The 22,415-nt window shown below is 41.4% G+C and overlaps 1 protein-coding gene across 1 annotated transcript; it reads left to right on the top strand.

Annotated features, from left to right (window-relative positions):
• Nucleotides 1–875: 875 nt before the first annotated feature.
• igfbp4.S (insulin like growth factor binding protein 4 S homeolog) lies at nt 876–19,198 on the top strand. The gene is made up of 4 exons (XM_018237958.2): nt 876–1,387; nt 15,460–15,614; nt 17,271–17,399; nt 18,150–19,198. Exons 1-4 carry the CDS (start codon nt 1,039–1,041, stop codon nt 18,282–18,284), a joined length of 768 nt encoding a protein of 255 aa, XP_018093447.1. The 5' UTR covers nt 876–1,038; the 3' UTR covers nt 18,285–19,198.
• The last annotated feature ends 3,217 nt before the right edge of the window (nt 19,199–22,415 follow it).

The following is a 22,415-nucleotide window of genomic DNA, read 5'->3' as shown; positions in this document are numbered from 1 at the left end:
CTATGTGGCCAATTTCATGGCCATTCCCTATTTCTTTATGGTAAAATATACTTAATAATGAAAGAATAGACTAAGTTAATATAAAAGACCAGTGGAATAAAAAGGTTGATTGAGGAGAGGAGGAAAAATAGTTTGGAAAGTGGGCCAACGGTTTTCTGGTGGGCTCCTGGCATCCCAGTCCGACACGGGAAGCACTTGTACCATAAGAGTCTTGCACCTAATTCCAGGTTGATCCTTTCCATGACACTCGTTCACACTGTGTATTACCAGTAAACTAACAATGTGGCATAAAGAGAAATCTAGAAGCTTGGAGCCCTTCTGGAAAACTAATAGGAGCAATATTTTGCCCCAGTTTGCAGGAGGGAAATACCACTAGGCACTAAAGCTTTCTGGATAACAGATCCCATACCTGTCATAAAAATAATAAACATGTGCATCAAATAATAAAGTTCTAGTGCAACGTTTTTTTGTTTTTAATTAGACACGACTTATCGGCAAATGTCCCCATTAAATAAATAATGACGGAGGAGGTTCTGACCATGAAGGAAAGCGGCAGCTTCTCAGATCAGACCTTCTGGGCACTTGAGTGAAGTGGCTCAATTCCATTCTCTGAATGTTCACGTTCGTTTCCCCCTTTGGAGTTAATCAGATGGTGACTTTGGTTGAAGAGTTTCTTCTCATCTCATGGGTTCTTTCCAATAAAAGTGTGACTTTTCTATTGCTCCATCTCTGTTTCATTTCTTTCTCCCACCCGTGCTCCTCTGTCTCTTTCCCCTGCTGTTTCCCCTCTCCCCCCCACTCGTCTATTCTGCTGGCAGTGGGACTAGAGATAGGAGTGGCTTAGCTCCTGTATAAAGTCCACATCTTTCAGCCCAGCGCAGTAAATCCTCAGTCCCCCTGGTTCTTGCTATGGAGAGCAGCAAAGCCAACACTGGTACATTGAGCCTTGAGTGTGTCATTGGGTTTTAACGTTGCCTTTAAGCCTGCAGACTCTGCGCAAACTCATTCATCTCCAGCCCAGCAAGTCACCTAAACGTCATGTCTGGATATTGCCACCCTGCCCTTTTGTTACTTGCTTTGGCAACCCTTGGCATAGCAGAAGATGCTGCCATCCAGTGCCCTCCCTGCTCACAAGAGAAGCTCATCCGTTGCTTGGACCCTGTTGGGTGCCAGGAACTGGTGAAAGAGCCAGGTTGTGGGTGCTGTGCTACCTGTGCTCTCACAAAAGGAGCCCCCTGCGGCGTGTACTCTGCCCGCTGTGGCTCTGGACTCCGATGTTACCCCCCCAGGGGGAGCGAAAAGCCACTGCACACCCTCATGCACGGGCAGGGTCTCTGCACTGAGACTGGGGAGATTGATTCCATCCAGGAAACTTTCCCGAAAGTAGGTGAGTATGAAACAATGACCAAGCCACCTCTAACTGGTTACCCCTAAAATATTTATTTACACTGCAGGGGGGATACAAACAAATTATATCATATCTCTGTCCATTACAATGATCACAAAATGATGCCATTAATAATTCACAGGGTTAATCCTTAAAATAATCAGTTGAAATGTTTTGAGCTTACAATATTCCCTCCTTTGCAACGTAAACTTCTGCTTGTATTAAAAACGTACCCCCATAATGTACATTAACGAGTTTACTCTGCACATTCTCTGTAAAGCCAGTTCTATACTTGGAAGCTGCCATGTTGCTTGTCTGAGCCAAGGTATGTGCAAGCCACTAGGGGTGCCATTATAAAGAATAAAGAAAGAATATTTTGTGCCTACACTTGAAGTTTACTGTTTATTTGATGCCTGGTGATCCCTGCTTAGAAAAACACCGAATATTTTCCTTGAAGGGATAGTTTTTTTTTATTTTAAATGTCAGGTAGACCCCGTGCATAAATAGAGTATATTTCATCAACAGGAAATGTCTACACAATATGTCATTTTAATCACCTACTGAATGGGACTTTAATGGAAGGCATTCTGTTAAATCAGTTTTAATTAACCTTAACACGTAATTACAGCTCAGTTTTTCCATTTAAACGAGGCCTTTGCCTTTTCCGGGGCAATCAGTATCTTCCAGTGGTTTATGGGAGAATTGGAATGTATAAGGGGGAGAGGTGACTGTACATAGGACGATGCATAGGCGCAGTATTAATGTTAATCCTTATAGGATCTCTATATTGATGGCTCTGGTTCTCTGACCCATGTGCCATGATGAAGATCAGTTTTCTAGTTCTGGATATTTATTTAGCCTTGGCACCAGCCTGCTGTCAAACTTCATTCCAGTGGGGTAATTAGATATTACTGGGTCCCACAGCAAATTATTTTTCAGGCCCCCAAAATGTTTAGAGGTTGACCTGTTTTAACCAATATTTATTGAAATTGTATATAAATGAGGGCCTTATAGGGTCCCAATATCTCCTGGGCAGCAGCAGGTTCTGTTTCCTCTAAAGTTACACCCCTGATTCATTCAGTAGTCTATTAATGCAATACTTATGCCTTTAATTGTTTAACTGTATCTTAGCCCTGAATTATTGTTTCTGGGACTGAAAGTTCTAAATTTTACTCCAACAGGGAAGCACAACAATGGGCCTCCTGTTCTTGGTTCCGAAAACAGTTGTTTCGCTTGGCAAAAGTATCTGGGCTGGGAGTGCTATGTCATGTCTGGTTCTGGGCCCTGATCGGAACCCGGGGCGATTAAACAATCTACAGGCACAAAAAAAAATTTGGTAATTTTTTAAAATCGTGCCAAATGATTTTTGCTAATTTCTATTTAAGATGTTGAATTCAAACAGATGGCAGGGGTTACAGGGAGTTCCCAAAGCTGGAAGCCTGTGAGCCTCCATGTTTAGCAGATCTGCTGGAGCCATATGCTTCTCAAAAAAACACAACACTGAGGCTGTAGTCTCGACACCAGAAGTGGCTTGTTCCAGCTGAGCTACTCTCTTACATTATATTATGCCACAAATTATTAGATGGACATGGTGAGCTGGGCCTACTTTGGCTCCAGATTGGTTGCTGAGACAGTCCTTGGTGCCATACTCTATAAAACACCCAGTTGTAGACGGGTGGCACTAAGCTCCACATGAACTTTACAAATAGTTTCTGAAGGTCACAGTGCAGTCTATAACAATGACCATCCCTAGGTCACCACTGAACTACTAGCCCACTGGGCATACATGCACAGATCTGGTTGGACAGTTTGACTAATTTCAACCATAGGCAATAATTCATTATTGGCTTGGGTCCTCACTACTTGCAAGAACACAACTAGTTGTAAGGGGTAATTGCTCATTTCTGCAATCCTATAGGGAAAAAAACAAGAGGTTTGCTAAGGTGCAACATCAAGGGAGCTCTTTCGGCTGTAGTCAAACATGAGACTTGCCTTACTGGTCTATAAAGATATAGTAGCTTACCTTCCTAACACTGGGAAAGAGCTGGTTTTATCAAGAGATAGCATTTGTCTGTCTTTGTTACACCTGGAAGGGATCTCAATACACATGAAGAATAGACAAACTCCTTGCAGTTAATGTCATGGCTGAGATCCATCCAAGAACCCAAATGACACGTGTATGCTATCCTCTCTGATTATCTCTGTATTGGAGACAGAATATTAGACCAGTAGGGAGCCCCACTACCTTATCCCCCTTCAAAGGCAGCTTTACAAATACAGTAAAAGCCAATCCACTAGCAGAGCTAAAAACCAAATAGGCTTGAAAGGTTTGGAGAAAATCCCATCTGGGTGAGACAAATACATTACATGCTCTTACTACAGTATCTGATTCCATGTAAAAAGCTCAATGGAAGATGTAGAATTTTATGGCCAAGTGTTTTTATAATATGTCTACTCAATGGGTGGAATTTAACTCAGTTCTCCTTTCCTGCCTTAAATCATTAGAGATAGAAGTGACAGGATTTGCCCAACACTCAGCCCAATTCAGCTAGATAATTGCTGGTGGAATAATTATATGTTCATGTTTTTTAATGTGACTCCAGGTTGAGTTGGCAGAGTTTGAGCCTAACCAACAACGTTCCCATCTGATATCTGATTGCATATCAAGCAAATATTGATCGGTAAGGTTGGGAAATGCTATTGGGCGAGAACCACATTGCGCCACTTTGTATGGAAATCTCGTTGTTGGTTCTGGGACAAGATGCACTCATTGGGGGGGACCTTGTCCAAGAAATGACAAGGGCACAGTAAGATTACTTCCCCTTGGGCACAAGAGCAGTCAGACAGACACTGGCCACTGAGGAGACAGGGAGGGAGGTGGGAGAAACACTAGACAGAAAGATGGACATGGAGAAGCTGAAGAGAGAGGCAGGCAGGGTAATTTTTTTAATGGTGTATCGTTTTAATCGAGCAGGCTCTCATATCTATGCATCCAAAGTAAGGACACATGATGCATGCCCATATATTTCCTCTTCAACGAGACTGATCTTTTTTAACCTGTACAAGTAAATAATCGCTCATTGGAAAGCATTCGTTCCCTGGGAAGGAATTTAAGGTTGTTCCCTTCCCTTCCTGTTTGGCAGATCAGCCGTCTGCTGCTAAAGATATTTGTATTTATAAGATGAATCTTTACTCCGTGAGCTACTAAAGCCTTGCATGTGAAAATCTGGCCCTTACAAATCCAGCCTGAACAGTAATTAGGAGACTAGGGCTGATATTGGAGATGGCATAATGGTGGTGCCAAGTTGTTGCTCCAGGTTCCTAAATTGTCTGTCCTAGGAAATGGGTTTCTCTTACATGAAAGGAGCATGTACCTGATCTTTTATAAAAAGATATTTTTGTGTGTAACTTTAGCAAGAAGTGGTGTTTGCCAGGGCAACAGCTTCCTCCAGCCTGATGAAAAGCTTAAAGGCATCAGCACCCGGCATTATCTATTCCACCTAGCAGGTAACGTGCCAGAAAAATAGCTTCCCCCTGTGTGCTGGACATCACTCTACAGCCGTTATATCTATATATATGTCACCTGTAGTCAAATCTGCAATTGCAGAAGAACGTTGCCCATCTCAAGACATCTGACCTTGTGGGTAAAATCGGGGCCATACTTATTATATCGGCAAAGGATTTAGTGAGGTGACCCTCAGTAAAAAAAAATACCACCAGTAGCATAAATTCTGAAGTGGAGCTGAAGGGTATGGGTGCAATCACAATCGCTTCGGGCATGTAGGGTGCATGTACTGATGATGGAAATTGGAAGGGTCCACTGGAACTAAATGCCCTGGTTAAAATGGGTATGTGATGCCCAAAAGTCAACCTGCCTTTGAATTATTTCACATTCAAACTGTATTTTATAATTTTTTAGGTTTAAGGGATAAAAAAATTAATAATTTATTCTCTTCCATTCCATTAAAACCAGCCCCAACCTCACTGGGTCAACCTATACTTTACCTATAGACCTGCACATGTAAATGCCACAGATGCAAAGAGTGCGGTAACCTCCTCATGCACAAAATGTGAACAATTTTATACTGTATATTTCATGGCCAACGGGAGAAACATTCTATTTGGAGAACTGGGAATTGTAAAAAAAAAAAATGATCAACGCATTTTTGCCTTTTCCAAGTTTTTAATACAAGGAGTGGAATGTTTATAGAGAATTCATTGGCTTTTTCTGTGACAAGATAAAAGGCCCTTGACGTTCGGGGAATTGGAATGGTAACAAGAGGGTGCTGTGAAATGTTCACTAGAGAACAAACACTGGCTGCCCTCCTTTATAACCCTTTAAAAGCAGCACAGATTTTATTGCTGCAGTGGTTTGAAATGCAATGGGGTTTAAGAAAAGCAGTAGAGCTCTGTTCCATCATGTGTATAATCTGGCGGCTGTGCATTTTTGGGGATATTTGCATTGCCATTACGCATGACAGCAAGAAGGGTGTCATTTTGGGCACTTCGACATCACATATTAAAGTGTCTAAAAAACACATGGGGGCAAATTCACTAAGATTCGTAGTTTGCCGCACTTCGCCACACTTCGCCAGGCATAGTTTCGCCAGCGCTTCGCAAATTCACTAAAATCCGAAGTTGCGCTCAGGGGTAGCGTAAGGTTGCGAAGTTGCGCTAGCGTTGATTCGCTAAGTAAAGCGAAGTTACGCTAGCGAAGGCTAATTTGCATACGGCGCGAAATTCAAATTTCAATGGAGGAATACGTATCAGCACTACAAATGGCTAGAAAACCTTCAAATCATCAAATAAAATTTTTATTTTGCCCTACACATGTGCCCACTGTCTAGGTAAGTTGCCATGAGTCAGGAAATGTAGGGGGGAAGGAGGGGAGCCCCAAAAAAAATTTCGATCTTTTTCAGCCTATCACCCATAATGTAGAAAACACGCCAGCGTTTTTTGGGACTTAGAAAAATTTTTGAGGTCTGAGGTGGCGAAGGAAGCAGGGGCGCGCCGCCAATGAGGCGAGCTGAGCCGCTCGCCTCAGGCGGCAGCGCCTGAAAGGATTCCAGGGGCGGCAAAAAGCCACTCCTGCACCTTTAAGAGCCGAATTTCCGGTTTTTGAACCGGAAATTTGGCTGTACTATTGCGAGAGAGCGCAATTGCGCTCTCCGCAATAGTGTTTCTGCTTCCCCTCCCGACACGTAAGTTGGTGAGGGGGGGCGGCATTGCAGGAGCCGCCTCAGGCGGCTCCTTAGTAAGAATCGCCGCTGGAAGGAAGTCTAGCGTAAAAGGTAGCGTTCAGTACACTGCGCGCGTTAGTGAATTTGCGTAGTTACGTCGCTAGCGAAACTTCGCCAGGCGTAAGGGTGCGAAGTAACACTAGCGAAACTACGCCAGCGTTCGTTAGTGAATTTGCGCAGTAACGAACATGACAAACGCTAGCGAAGTAACGCTAGCGTTCGGCGCTTCGGCGCTTAGTGAATTTGCCCCATGGTTGGAACTATACACAAAAGTGACGTCATATAAAAAGGTTCAAAAATGGCATTAATGTAGGGTCTTGTCTAATGCAAGATGGCATATGGTTCCACAGGCAAGGGGAAAATAAAGATTAAGGGCAGTGATCAAAAACAGGTTGCTCACCAATCCCTTGGATATTGCTCCTGGTGGCTATATTAGAATTTCTGGCTTTCTCATAAGGGTGACCAAATAGTCAACCACAGCCCTTATTTGGCATCAGGAACTTTTTTTATTGTGTTGCCCCCTAACTATTTTTACATTTGAATGTGGCTCATGGGTAAAAAAGGTTGGGGACTCCTGGATAAGGGGAAAAGAGGTAAAGTCGGTGGTAGTTTGACTGCAAACGGCCAACAGATTTTGTTTTAAGACAGGACTAATGGTAATGAGATGAATGTGGTAAAGCCTTGGCCTTGCTTGCAACACAGTAGGAAGGAAGTGATAGAAAAGGCTCATGTGCATTGTTTTGGACAATGGACCAGACACGTATGAGCATAGAAATGTGTAAAACTGTCAAGTGCATAAGTGCACGGAAACAGCTGAGAGTGACAGGAGGAAACATCAGAGGTGGAGATTAGACCCCATTTATCAGCAGTGTTGTCTCAATTTAAGTGAAGAATGTGGAAGATATACCGTAATGCTAAAAAATATGTATTCAACTCTTCAAAGGCTGGAGGATTAGTATGAAAAAGGAGAGGGGAAAGGACATAGTTGAATCAGTAATTATCGTTTGTAATTATAGTGCCTGTGCTGAATAGTACCATAGTAACATTGTAAGTTAGATTGATAAAAAACACTCGTCCATCAGGTTCAACCTTTGAACTCTATTTTTAATTGCCAGGTGAGGAAGGCATTAAAAAACCCCCATCTGAAGCCTCTCCAATTTGCCTCAGAGGGGGAAAAACTTCCTTCCTGACTCCAAATAGCATTTACTTTCATTGTGCTTTATTCATCAATGCCATAACTTATAGTGTAAAGGTGCTTGATGGACAATTGTCTGGACAAATTGATCCAAATAAAATGTATCCAGGGCTTAGGTGTCTTTGGGACATTTCTTTTTTTTTGTGAGACCTGGCTGAACCTTGTGTTCAGCTTTATTAAACTTTAACCAGATGCACAAACAGTGATGGTGTCAATGCCCAGCAATACTGAGAACTGTAGCTGTACTCTTACGGCCATCCACGTCCCTCCATCTCCAGCCTCTCCCCTAGTTGCAATTTTAGGGCAAGTGTCCAGTGGCTATTCATCCTTATTTGTCCTGCATATATTATCATTCTTCCCATGACTTTTTGTCTCACCTTCATTAATACAGAAAGAAAGAAGATGAAAAGAGGAAATAAATCCTCTGATTTGTCCTCCATCAGGAAGAGAAAGAAATCCCCCAGGTTATTGGTTTTAGAACTTTTCTTCAATGTAAATCCAGGTAGTCTGATAGTGGCCATATTGGAGTCCAGAAGGTGTTTTACCTTCTTTGAGAATGTAGATTTCTTTTAACCTTAGCTACTTAGTGTCATACAAATACAATAACAGGTGTATGATGTGCAGCAGATGCTTCCATATCCTCTGTTAATGATGATGCTGATTGGCTGAGGGCTTATAGCCGAGTGAAAAAACAAGGCTCAGCCAATAAGAGTTTGCCAACAAGTTCAGACACTTAGGGGCAAATTCATCAAGGGTCGAATTTCGAGGGGTTAAATCCCTCGAGATTCGACTGGGGAATAGAATCGAATAGGCAATTTGGGCGAATTTACGCGCTGGTGAATAGTCGAATTGGCAACTATTCGCCAGGCAAATAGGCGCTCGATCGAATATTTGCTCGAAGGATTTTCATTCGATCGAATGCCTTTTTATTCGATCAAAAACTTGGAAAACAAGCCTATGGGACTTTCCCATAGGCTTTTAAAGCAATTCGGTAGGTTTTAGGTGGCGAAGTAGGCGTCAAAGTATTTTTAAAAGAGAAAGTACTTCGACTATCGAATGGGCGAATAGTCGCAGCGTTTTTGCACTCGATCCAGTACTTCGACTATCGAATGGCGAATAGTCGCAGCGTTTTTTAACTCGATCTATTCGAATCATTCTACGCCAATTCGATAGTCGAGGAGCACAAAAATTCGAAGTTTTTTTACTTAGAATCCTTCACTCGAAGTTAGTGAATCGGCCCCTTAAACTTATATTACCTAACTGAAAATCTTGAAAAGCAATAAAAAAAGGTGGTTCCTAAAAGAAGCTTTAAGGGTAGAGGGAGTGTGCTGGATATTGACAAAGAGCTTTATGTAAACAAGCCTTTACTGGTTGAGCCATTGAACCATTGAACCACGAGTCAATAACCCATGATAAGCACAATCAAATCATTAACAACCATTAATGTGCCAATGAACATAATATATCTACTGGAATCACAGGACACCCCATAATATTGATATTGACAATGATGGATCCTGACAGCAGCATCAACCCCTATTGACCATAGAGAGGAAGCACCTATAACAAATAATCTGTGCAAGCTGCTCATTCATTGCATATAAATATTGAATACTGACAAGCAGAGCCACAGACACAGATAACTAATATTATAGAGCAGAGTGTTTAAAATACTCAAACACATTTTGGGCAAAGTGGTTGATCTGATAGGAGCGCATATGACCTTGTTTTGTTGACCTCTCCAGATGGGACATGACTCTGTATTGTTTGTGCCAGGGAACAGAGATCAGGCCTCAGTGGGGACAGCAAATAACTGATAGATAAACCACATGGAGAGGGATAAACAGGGAATATTTCCCTTATTCATGGTTTTTGCTCATTATTATGAGTCCTACAGACTCTGCATGTTTTCTAATTTATATTTCCGTTGGTACAATTAAAATGACTGGATGGAAGCTTTATATATTTAACGTTTCCAGATAATATTTTATCCCATGACAGAGGGAGCCAGTGAAACGCATGCCTGGGAGCAGCGCTGAGGGAGAGATATTTCCTAGGAGATGACAAGTGGTATTATGCAGGTTTAGTTTTATTAAGAGCAACGTAGGAAAGGTGGAGGGATCCTTGAGGATGATCTGCTGGGGCCAGAGAGTAATTATAAAGGCTGGAAATGAGTTTGTGGGAACTGGAGGCAAAGAGGAAATTCTAACTCAGCATTATTTAAAGAATTAGAATAGTTATAGAATTCCACATTTTAAATGACTGCCAAGTTCAGTCTAGAAAAAGCCGAATCTATATTTAATTAAAGAGATATCATGACTGGATCATTTTTTCTAGTTGACCTTGAATACATATTAATTATACATATTAATTGACTTATCTTGAATTTATTGCAAGTACTTGTGTGTCAACACCAAGAGAAGGGTCTCTTTTTGTTTTTTTCTCCCAGCCCTGATTGTTAATAAGCTGGGATATATATCTCTGCCAAGCCCCTCCAGAACCCCACTGCCTTTCCTAAAAATATTCCATTAGGAGATTCAACAGTTTAGTCAATTGCTTGTGGGACTGAGAACGTTTATTTATAGGCTCCATCCAGATATATGGAGGGTTATAAAGATCAATTGTGTATGTCAAGTAGAGGTTATGATGATTACTGGGAGGCAAGATGGTGGAATAGAAGGACACTTTTCATCCAATATTCATCCAACATAATATGTTAAAGGAGTTATAGGAATAGAAGAAGCAAAATATGGGGGTTATTTGAAACAAAGGGGATAAGAAGTGATATGGAGAAATAGGAGTTGCTGTATTGAAGGATATTTAATTGAATGGTACAGGTTGTGGGTTATATGCAGTAATATGAAATGTTACAGGGTGAGGTTATAATAAGCAACAGGAACAGAAAAAAAGCATTATATGGAGCAATAAGTACTTAAATGGTGCAGAAAGAAAGGATCTTATATACAAAATTAGGAAGTATGACAGACTTGTCAAATTCAATTCCATCTGGTAAATTGCTGATGAGAAATTCTGTATAAATCTCCCTCTATAACAGCTCTATAAAGGCAGACATGGTTAGCTACATGCGGGAGGAGGAGGAGGAGGAAGGATATGGTCTTTGGCTCGCTCAGCAGCTGGAGATTGAGGAGCAGTGAGAGTTGGAGCCGGTCCACACATTCCTCGAGTTTAAAGCAATAAAGCTTCGGCAGGGAGTAATATACAAGGATTTCCTGGATATCAGAAGGAAACTCTTAAGGGTCGGCACACATCACCTTGCAATGAAGGAGAGGAGGTAGGATGGGAAAGAAGAGTGGGGAGGCAAAGCAAAGGTAAGGGTAAAGGAGAATGGAGAGGAAACTTTATGAAAAAGTAGGGGAGGTGGGTAAGAAAAGGTCAGTGGGGAAATTAAGGGAAATGTTCTATATGAGATGGAATAAAAGGGACATGAGAGCACTATGAAAAACCTTTTAGCACAAGACCATATATGTAGAGAGAAGAGCTGGGGCTAGAGCTGAAAGTGAGAAGGACGGGGATTGGTACACAAGGCTGAAGAATTAATATGGAGAGATAATTTCATAGAAAGTGGGTTCCTGGAACAAGAGAGAGGAGGGAGAGGGTGGAGAGTGGATTGCATAACCTAAGATGTGGGATAAGGGCCTCCCCCAAAAACGTGCATTACAATGCACCTTAGCATAAAAGCAGTTAGGTCTATTAAAGTCCAAATTCAGTGACTGTTACAGATATATTAACAATAAAAGGACAGAATGAAGTCACAGCTTAAAAAGTTCAATAGGGTTAGGAAGACTGGTCCTCCCCAAGGAGGGTGACATAGTGGAGAAAAAAAAAGCAGATCTGCATCTCATTGAATTTCATTGTACGATGTCAGAGACTCAGGAATTTAACTGCTGCATTACTCAAATTATGGATGGAAGTACTAGGAACCCTCCCTGAATTAAATGTATCCACAGACTTCCAGTCCCCAACAAGTTAAAAATGTTTACATCCTCCCTTGTTGCCCATTAAGGATGGGAATCACTTGCCAACCTGGCTGAACTCCAGCACCGCTCTCGGAGATTACCATCGTGCATGGAAGTCACGCTAGTTCTGCTCAGCTCGAGAAATTCTTGGACCAGACATCACCTTCTGGAGAACCCGTCAGACTTTCCATGAGGTCATGAGGAAGCTGGAGATGAGGAACAGCAGAAAGTAGAATGTTTTGGAGACAGCAGAGCTGAAGGAAGAAATAGGAGCCAGAGGTGACCTCGTTAACACCTTAGACCCAATGCTAGAGTTTTCTTTGGGACTTTAAGGATGTAACACCAGCCTCTGTTCCAGCAGCAATAACTCCAAAACTAGCAGAATAACGTCCCCTTTTCTGGCATGATCTTGTACAGGACAACATACTGTACCATCGCATAACTTGTGTAACGAGGGCCAAATTCCACATATTCTAAGTAGGACATTGGAAGGCTAGAAATAGACTGTGTGTCCTGCAGGGTTAGCTATGGGTTTTACAGTGTTACCTTGTAGACTAAACAGAATAAAGACAGTTTTCTATCATTTATCAGCTGGAAAGAACTGCCAAAACCATTTCCATTGGCCTTACACTCATTTTATCGATGGCCCAGGATGTGGACCTGGGTCTCTGTTAACAATTAATAGTTATAAGTCAGACAGAAACCAACATTTCCAGCCCAACCAACCCTGACACAAGATTTAAGGTTTTCAAGTTAATATACAGATAATATTAATGGTTTTGTTGTAGCTGAACTGAAGCACTATACCAGACATAGGGTTCCAGTGCCAGCCCACAAGGGGCAAATCTTATGTCTTAGCTACAATCTATATGTCCCCATGGTCTGTATTGAACTGACTCCATAGTCCAGAGCTCTCCTCTGTCACCACATAGTTGTCAACAATCCAAAAAATGTAACTTGGAATTTGTTTTCCCAAAATATCCAATGGTATGCTTTCCGTTGAGAAGTGCAAGGAAATTTGGTACACATCTGTCATGTTGTCCTTATTAAAAAAATACATGTAGAAAGCCTGTACATTGGGTAAACTGGCAGTCATACCAAATAGCAGTGTTTTATTGGTGGAAGTCTCCTGGGATCATCATAAGCATGGATATACTTCCAGTTAGAAAATACAAGGCACTATATAGTTCTTAAAGGACCAGTGATACAACTTTAACTGGAGTCTGAATTGGTACAATGGGGGCCTGTGCTCCATCTTTACATTTATATCTAATATATATTTCTATATACTGTATATATACATACACACCATTTACTGAGTTTCCCTTCAAAATGCAGGGTTAAACTACAAATGCCTAGAAGATTTAATCAGTGAAAACCTCCTAACCAGCCTTGTCTAACTTTCACAAAATCACATAAAAAAACAATAAAGGCACCATACAGTCTCCCAATTCATCTTAGAGTTGGAACCTTCAGGCTCACAGTGCACAAATGAAGACGCAATGGAAACAATAAGAGCTTTTTGATTAACTTGGTTCTGTTTATATTTCATGATGCAAGGTTTTTCCAGTGCAAGTGTTCCAAGCAAACAGAATAACTCAGTGAATGCGATGGAGTTCTCAGTCAGTCAGAAAGAGCTCATTGGCTAAATGATAACACCAGCTACATTTTGGATGGCACTGTCAGGAACAGAGAATCAAATGCATATCCTTCAAACAGTGGCTACTTCCAAGCTGATATTTCAGTCCACAAAGCAAACTTTTTTTGCACAAAACAATGCAAGTCAGGTCATCACCAGGTATGGGTTATCCAATGGAAAGCCTTCTCCAAACATTTCCCTCACACATGGGGCCTCAAAATGGTTTGCAGCTTTAGATTTGACAGCAGGCTAAACAACACTCACGTCTTGTTTCTTCAGAACTTGTTCTCCATGATTCAATGTTGTTACCATGAAGTGTGTCTGAACATAGTATGCAGTGGTTCCGAATCGTCAACAGCGACTGAATTGCTATCATGGGCCCATTGACTTATACTCTATTTTAGATTTGGTGGACATTATTTTTCTTCTTCTGTAAAGGCTCAGTAAAACTTATAAACACGTGTTATCAGGATTTTGTGCATTGGTATGCCAGCTGCCTTTATAATGTCTGTGGCGCCAACATGGCAGTTCATCTTGTGGACACCATCAGAAAATGGAGCAAGTTGATTGGGACGATGAGCCATGATTGTTGCACCAATTCCCTCTTTTTCAGGGTGGAAAAAAATCACCAATATATTAAAAACAGCTTGCCTAAATCTGCTTTTCACGTGACGACCTCACACAGACAGCATTCCTCTAAATCTCCAAAGTAAGGAACCTTAAAATTCTCATCGCTGTTGCAAAGATGCAAAGCGATGCCAAGGCAATCGTCCTATGGTAGACTTAGCTAAGTACTTTTGACAATTATAAAAGCTGTTTTGGCCCTCCGAGAGTGCATTTAGCACATTGTAGCACCCTCCTCTCCAGTATACGCCGTGCTGTGTCTCTTTTGTTCTGTGAGAATTTGGTTTTGTTTTTAGCCACAAATGGATGTGGATTGCCCTACAATATTTTACATGAGCTGTTTGCGGTTTGTATTCTCTTTCCTCTCATTTTCTTCAAAAGCTCTGTCTTTTTTATGTGAAAATTGTTGGCTCAAATGCTCTCTGTCTATTGCATGTGGCCACGAGTCTTCAATCCCTTAGCTCTAGTAGATGTCTTGTATTTTTTAAGGGTTGCTTACCATTGGAATCAGGAATTGCCAGATACAGTTCATTCTTGTAGACATTCAGTATTTTTACAAAGTGCCAAATTGAGCAGAGATTACTGCAAGAGGCCTGCAGTGTCTTGGTGTCTACATAACGACTTACATTGCTACATGTTGTTCACTAGTTTATTGCTTAGTCAGTCGGGGCAGTCTACAGAATTCAATGCAAAGTATTTATCCAGTCATGTAATGCTAGATGTAGGCACAACCTGACTGCTTTATAGTTTCATTCTAAACAGTGACCTGTTTCAGCTTTTTAAATGATTTAAAGTAGGGTTGTCCACGCCATTGGCTTTGTAGCACTGTGCTCCACTGAACAATAGAGCAAGAAAGCCAGCATACGGTATGGAAGAGGCAGCACCATGGCAGCTTCTTGGTGGACCAATGCATGTGCCATACATAGGGCTAGTGCCTTGGTCTTCTGACTACCATGAGACAGTAATCTCAAGTATAAGCAGGGTCTCCATCTATGCCCGTCAAATAAATCCAGTTCACTTTTGTTCTAGCCAGTCCAAGAGATTTTCTTTTGTATTTCTTAGCTAAAACACTGCATACTCACTGTTCAATGCAGACCAAGCACAACAAGTTATTCAACAGCAATGTTTCCAGAACAGAAAGGTCTAGGAGCATTAGTCAGGTAAATAGAATATCAGAATTCCAGCGAAGAGTGTTTATTGAATAGGGATTACTATTGAATTAAGTAATCCAGTAGCAGCAAAGCACAGAGCAAACATGGCTGTTTCTGTGCCTCCTTGCTTTTGTGCATATGTTCTACTCATACACAGTCTTTATCATACCATGCAGTAGGTGGTACCGCCTGCATTGCTGACTATTAGAGTATCATTTTATCTCCATTTTGACTTGTGTTCCACAGAAGAAGATCACCCCAATATAAACATTAGCCCATGTGGCCCACAGGACAGGACGTGCCACTTGAAGCATAACGCCAGGATGAAAGGGATCCAAATGCAGATTGGAAGGCACTTTACCAAGAACACCAACAATGCACCCGTGTCAGAAATCCACTTGGTGAGATCTGCTGTCCAAATTTCTATAGCTTAAATTATGCTCCATTAATATTTGCCACCTCTTTCTGTATAATGAAATATTAAATTGCACATGTGTTGTTTTTGGCAGCCTGGGGAAGCTGTTCTCTTCCACTTTTCACATTAGCCAGACACTTTACAAAGAAAGAAGCAAAAATGTTTAGGCACAAAATTGTGTGTTTTACAGGTTGGAATTATTGCAACAGGCCTATGACAGCAAGGTCCATATCTCCAAATCTATACCAAGAACTCCCCTTTTGTTTGAACTTGATAAGTTCGGTTGAACTGGAGTCACCCCTTAAAGCACCAATGCTCAATAATTAACATCCCTAGTGAAGTGTGCAGTCTGTATTTTCATACTAGAGCCAATGGAATTAAAGGTGATCTAAACCCAAAGAGAAAATGATCGTAAACGTACTCACACTGTTCCTATAACCACCATTTTTAATGGTTTGTTAGCATTTAGCTGCTTTAGACTACTAATACCAGATGTTTTGCTCAGCAGATCTCTTGGGACCATTCTTAGTTTACAGTCATTTTATGTTTGGGTTTAGATCTCCTTTAAATAGCCATTTATCCACCAGTATACTTTTAGTTTGTGGGAAAAAAAAACCAGATCCCCCCATGGGAAGCCTATGTAAACACAGGGTGAACATACGAACAGGATAGGCATGCCATAAATATAATTTACAACTGGGAAGAAAGTCGCCAAATTCCAAAAATGGCTGTGATCTGACATTTTGTTGCACTTTTGCCCATTGCTTTCCTCTCTCGTTGAATTGCTGCAGGTCTTCTGGACCCCCCTTTCTGCACAACCAGATATAATTTCTTGCCTAATCTTTGATCTGTTGTTAGTTACCCTTTAAAGTTCTGCCATATTTAAATATTTTTATTTAATGTCACCTTTATTCGTGACTCATATGGCTGCCATTCATTTACCTGATCCCCCACTCCCAAAAAATTGTGCATACAAATGTTTCCCAGGTGTCATTGTCTATTAACCCAAAAAGATGAGTTGTCTATGTATGGACGACCCCATAGTTATTGTTCGAATCTTTGTTTACTCATAACTGATAAGGTCACTTTGCTCTATGCGGGACTGAAAAACATAACATTCTTGCCAAGTAATTGCGTGTCAACAGTCAAAGCCTCAGGTTGAAGCCCTCATTTACTGTATAGTGTCATGGATGACATCTTACTTTACTATTCAGTGGTCCAAAACTGTAGTCTTTTCCCTGGACACGGTCCTACAACCCCTGATACCACATCCTCTTAAAAATGACAGTATACTGACCCATTATATCCTACACTGAGTCTGTGTTCCAGCTACAGCCTTATCAGGCATTGGGCCAGCAGAAAGGTGTCCTGGGAAAGGTTGTCGCTTCCCAGGGATGAATGATTAACACACTGTTGATCTCTCATTACTTGGCATGTAGGATATGTCTTTGTCATTAGGTCATGGTGTTCCTGTGTTGAACATATTCTTTATCTGGATCAGGGATGTTCCACCCACAGTTTTCCAGCTCAAGTTGAGCTCTACTGAAGGCTGCCAGATGCTGCAGGCCTTTTTCTTCTGGATGCAAATGTAACACTTCATCTTGATTTTTTCACTTCATTCTTGATCATCTGTTTTCTGTAGGGTTTGTGTCAGAAGGATCTGCACATAGCTCTGGAGAAACTTTCTACGTATCAGACCAGAACCCAAGAGGATTTCCTGAGTATTCCTATACCAAATTGTGACCGCAATGGGAATTTTAACCCTAAGCAGGTAAATATGATCCTCAAAGGGGAGGGAAGGGGGCTAGGGATTGGTATATTATTTAAAATCTCACCTAAGGCAGACCCACATGAGTTCCCCCTACTCAACCCCCAGTGCTTACCTCTCATGTCATGGACTTGATCAATTGTCCTCTCAACTCTAAAATAAAGAGCTGAATAAAAAAAAATTCATCACTGAATTCAGGGTTGGACTGACCTGCCAGAGTACCAGAGGGTCTTCCAGTGGACCCAAGCCCTAGTGCAGGGATCCCCAACCTTTAGAACCCGTGAGCAACATTCAGAAGTAAAAGGAGTTTGGGAGCAACACAAGCATGAAAAATGTTCCTGGGCTGCCAAATATGGGCTGTGATTGACCATTTAGTAGCCCCTATGTGGATTGTCAACCTACATTGAGGCTCTGTTTGGCAGTACACCTAGTTTTTATACAACCAAAACTTGCCTCCAAGCCTGGAATTCAAAAATAATCACCTGCTTTGAGGCCACTGGGAACAACATCCAAGGGGTTGGAGAGCAACATGTTACTCATGAGCTACTGGTTGCGGATCACTGCCCTAGTGGACCCCAGTCCCATTAGCACTTCCATATTTTCACCATAAGTATTCATAGCCTCTGTACATATTTATAAATTATTGCAGTTGTGCCTTCCAGCACTTATAGTATATATATATATATATATATATATATATATATATATATATATATAAATACCAAATTTTTTTCTGCTACCCTTTCCTCACAGTGTCACCCGGCTCTTGATGGACAGCGTGGGAAGTGCTGGTGTGTGGATCGGAAAACAGGGGTGAAGCTCCACATTCCATATGACCTTGTCCTGGATGCAGATTGTCAGCTGGCATCTGAGAGGGGAAAGGAATGAAGGGGCTCACACAGCATATTTGCCCCTCAATGAATCCTAATAAAGGAATCCAACTCTTAAAGGACTTGTGGAACTAATCTTGACAACCATATAGAAACCAGCACCACAAATGTAACCTCATCTCTGCCATATGGACCTGCATGTACTTTGGGACTTCCAATGTGCTGCTGGCCATATGACAGTGAATGGGTTATTATACCACTTGAAGGGTAATGGGGGGAGGGAGAATATTATGTATTTCTTTTTATTTAATTGCTATTGGGTTTTAAGGCATCTAGGAACGAGTAGGGCCTTATGTGGGTGGGGTGATGCTTAGCACATTATGTAAAAATCAAAGTATGTTCATTTTGTGTGAGTGTGTTGGGTGCTAAAGTGAGAGAGTCAACGTGGAGTGAGTTTAACAGAGGGAGAGAGGGTTTATGGGAAGTGGATAGAGGGACAGTTAGAACAATTTGATGACGATTTAAGTGTGGAACAATAAGCTGATCTATAAGGTAAGCTAGTAGGAATAATAGGGAGCAATAAGGAGCATTATTAGGGTGCTTTCATTGGGATCACAAAGCTAAAATTTCACTTTTTTTGCTACAAGCTATGCAAATGTGCTTATGTTACCAAGGCCTTTGATTTTTTGCCAGTTCTAGTCTTTTCCTCTGTGGCTGCCATTAACAACAGACTGCAGTTTATTTGCTTTGGACCAATAATTGAAAAAGAGGGTGACAGAGGTATCCCTTCATGTAGCTCAAGATGCATTCATGATTTAAACCAAGGCAGAGTCTTATACCATCAAGAACCAGATGGACCCTGCAAGGCATCGACACCACTAGAGTTCTAGGCAATGTAGCATTGGAGTGTTTCAATGTACATATCTACTATGTTTGAAATTCAATGTGAACAATAAAGACACTGTTACATTATTTCTTACCATTCTCTATGTAGTCATCCATTGTCAGAGACTTTAATTAGCTTCATTAATTGCTGTGCCTATGTAACCATATACTGTACATATACAGGTTTATACGAAACAGACTGTGAAGATGAAGACTTGAGTTTGGGTTAATTCACTCCCTATTGAAATGTTAAAGGGGACAATTTAATATCAGGGACCAGTTTCCCAATAGCAACCGATTGGGTCTTTTGAAGGCAAGTACCTGCTGTAGGTTGCTAGACCCCTATAACAAACATGGAGTAACCCTGTACTTTATCCCTAAAGAACAATGGGAATCACATTGGAGATCTGTGACTTGAACTGATATAGCCATGGAAATAATTTTTAGTATCCTTATCATTTACACAGGGGGTATATTGTTCTGTTTCTCTACCGGGCACTATAAATACAACATGATCAGGGGGCCTGACACAATTATAAAAACAGGTCATTTGAGCTCTTGAGCAATCTGGGGCTATGAAAATCTCTTGGAGCGTCACATTTGGGCCATGGGGCTCCAGCTTTGCTATGTTAACAATCCTTATATTTTACCCAGTTTACCACTATGAACATGGTAATGAGTAGTCATATCATATTTCTCCCCTAGCCAATTAAAAAGTCAGTACGCGCATTTGTTTTATTGCCTTATAGAAGGATTTTAATATGAATCTGCTAAACAAGTTTCCTCTGACTGTTCACTTTCATTCCCCTCCCCCCCAAATTACAACTAATTCGTTCAAGATGGCAGAAATGACTTCCATTCATGAACATCTTTATGCATGAGCAGAATCACGTGTGTAGGACGTGTATAAACAATGCCATTCACAGGGCGAATCAGTATTTGCCAGTTACTGGTTGGAGTTATCCACATGGACAATAACAAAATGCAAAGGCTTATGGCAGATGGAGGTGTTTACAGCAGTGAAAGGCTTTTGGGCCTTAGTGGATGCAAACCTGGGAGATAGAGTAGAGAATGTACCTGCAGTCCCTCCTAGACCTGATTTTCTACCATTTAATTCACAGCCCTTCCACATGGCCCCTTCTGTCACTTTTGCCCTAGGCCAGAACCCAGACCTAAAAATAACCTTTGCACTTCAATTACTGACTTTCCCCAGAAGAGCCTTTATTACCATTATGACTCCTACTACCTCTACCGATTGCCCTCGCCATTATGCCTACTACTTCATCTGACCACTAGAACCATAGTCCCCATCTCTTCCCTAGAAGTGCATATACAGAAGCTATATTCTCTTCATTCACCTCCTATCCCTTCTTAACATCTCCCCTTATCTGGATCCCCAGTAAAACAACAACCCCATATATTTTCCAACTTCTAAACTAAACATTTCCCTGTTCCTAGCCCAATCATGCCCTGTTGTTCCCCAGTCTTTGGGCTTTCTCCTGGGGGGCATTCATTTTATAGTATTTTATTCAAACACAGTTTTGTAGGTCACTGAACCTGCGGCACATCTCAGTCAGATCTCACATTTGTCTACATATAGTTGAGTTCTCTCCAGCACTGTGCCGGTTAAGATTGTCCCTGGGCTCATCCCGTGTCTGGGTGTCCCTGAGAGCCTCCTCATTCAGAGGCGCCAGCACTGGATTCATTTGGACTGAGATGGCCTTGGGCTAAGTCTGGCATCCTTTATACATTGATACTTCATATATATGCAGCTCTGAGAATCCCAGAGATTTAAATGGCATTCCTAAAAATAAGCCCTCATCCTTCCTTTCTTCTGCTCTAGGCCTCCATGTCCCTATTTTGCTTTCTTTCTACATCATTAGCAAATTCCTGACCTTACCCTTCCTTTATCTTTCTTTCAACTTTCTTTGAGCAAACAGGGTTCAAATGAGACCCAAAACATGTGCTGTCCGTGTGCTAGAATGCAGGGACACATGTCTCACATAAAGAGCTGGGTGCTAGGTGATGCCGCTAGATACCAGGGTAATGGAAAGACATAGAATTAGATCTATATATGTCTATGGTTGATAATAATAACTTTATACACATCAATGCCTGTACATCTACCCTACAAAAGTGGTTCAGCATTTCGTGGTAAATCCCTTCCTTCATAATGATGTCAAAGAGATGGATTCCCCATCCAAAATGTTGGATCTTCACCCTTCACATGGGATTAATAATGAAATGGCAACAACCAATTTGCAAATTGTAAGACTGGTTCACTTTGATTTTACTGGTGTTTAATTGATGTCAATAATGAGACTGCAAGAGTTTGCCCATGTGACCCAGAGAGACTGAGCAGTCTTATGTAGCTGCCTTTGTAGATGTTAGAATAGCTTTCCAGATAAATCCAGATTCAGAAACCAAATATTTCAACGCCTGAGCTTAACTGCAGCACTAATGGTATTGATTTTGGCAAGAGGGAGGCTGCCGCCGACACAGGTGGTCCTTCTGTTCCAAGAAGGCAAGGTGTTGAGTCACAATCCAGGGAAACAGCCATGGAGCATGACATCCATGAGCCAGTCATCGGGCCACATTCAGGAAACGATTAAACAGAAATGTCTGATCATAGGACTGCACAATTAAACATTAAAATGACACAAAACATTAACCCCAGTAATCTCTACGGAATGCAACTGGCCGGTGCAGGAGAAGTTGCACTCAGGTGGCATGATGCATTAGCAAACCAGAAGCAAACAAAACCATGTTATAAATGATCCCATGTTTGTATGGAAACCATTTGCCTTTTCTTACTGGAGTTCAAATATTGGGGCTGGGGAACTTGAACTCTTCTTAGGGTTAGTCATCTGCATATGTGAGATAGTGGTTTGCAGATCCAGACTGGAATTCATGACTACCCTTCATGTTTTTTCTTCTCAAAGCCTGTAAGTGGATTTATGGTTCAGCCCAGCTGAAATAATCGACATGGAACACCCACGTCTCCATTGCCTGTATTGTACTTTGAAAATTTAGGTGCATCCAGTAAACCACAGGCACTTACAGAAATGGCCTTGCCTGGCTGCTTATACTTCATCGGCGATGCCAAGAAATTTCTCAAAGTCACTGGAAGTTCACTGCAGTCCCAAAAAAAGCTGTCAAAATCATTGCTTCCACTTTATTGCATGTTATGAGCCCGGCACTTTAAATAACAAGCTTATGGGTCGTTGCAAACCATGAAGCAGAAAACGAAGGGCTGATTATTATATTTCCGATGCTATTTATGCTGACGTCCGAGCTGCCATGT

Source organism: Xenopus laevis, chromosome 9_10S, assembly GCF_017654675.1.
Source record: "Xenopus laevis strain J_2021 chromosome 9_10S, Xenopus_laevis_v10.1, whole genome shotgun sequence".
Lineage (NCBI taxonomy): Eukaryota > Metazoa > Chordata > Amphibia > Anura > Pipidae > Xenopus > Xenopus laevis.
Note: the sequence above shows the minus strand (reverse complement) of the source record. Positions and strands in the feature narration are given on the sequence as shown.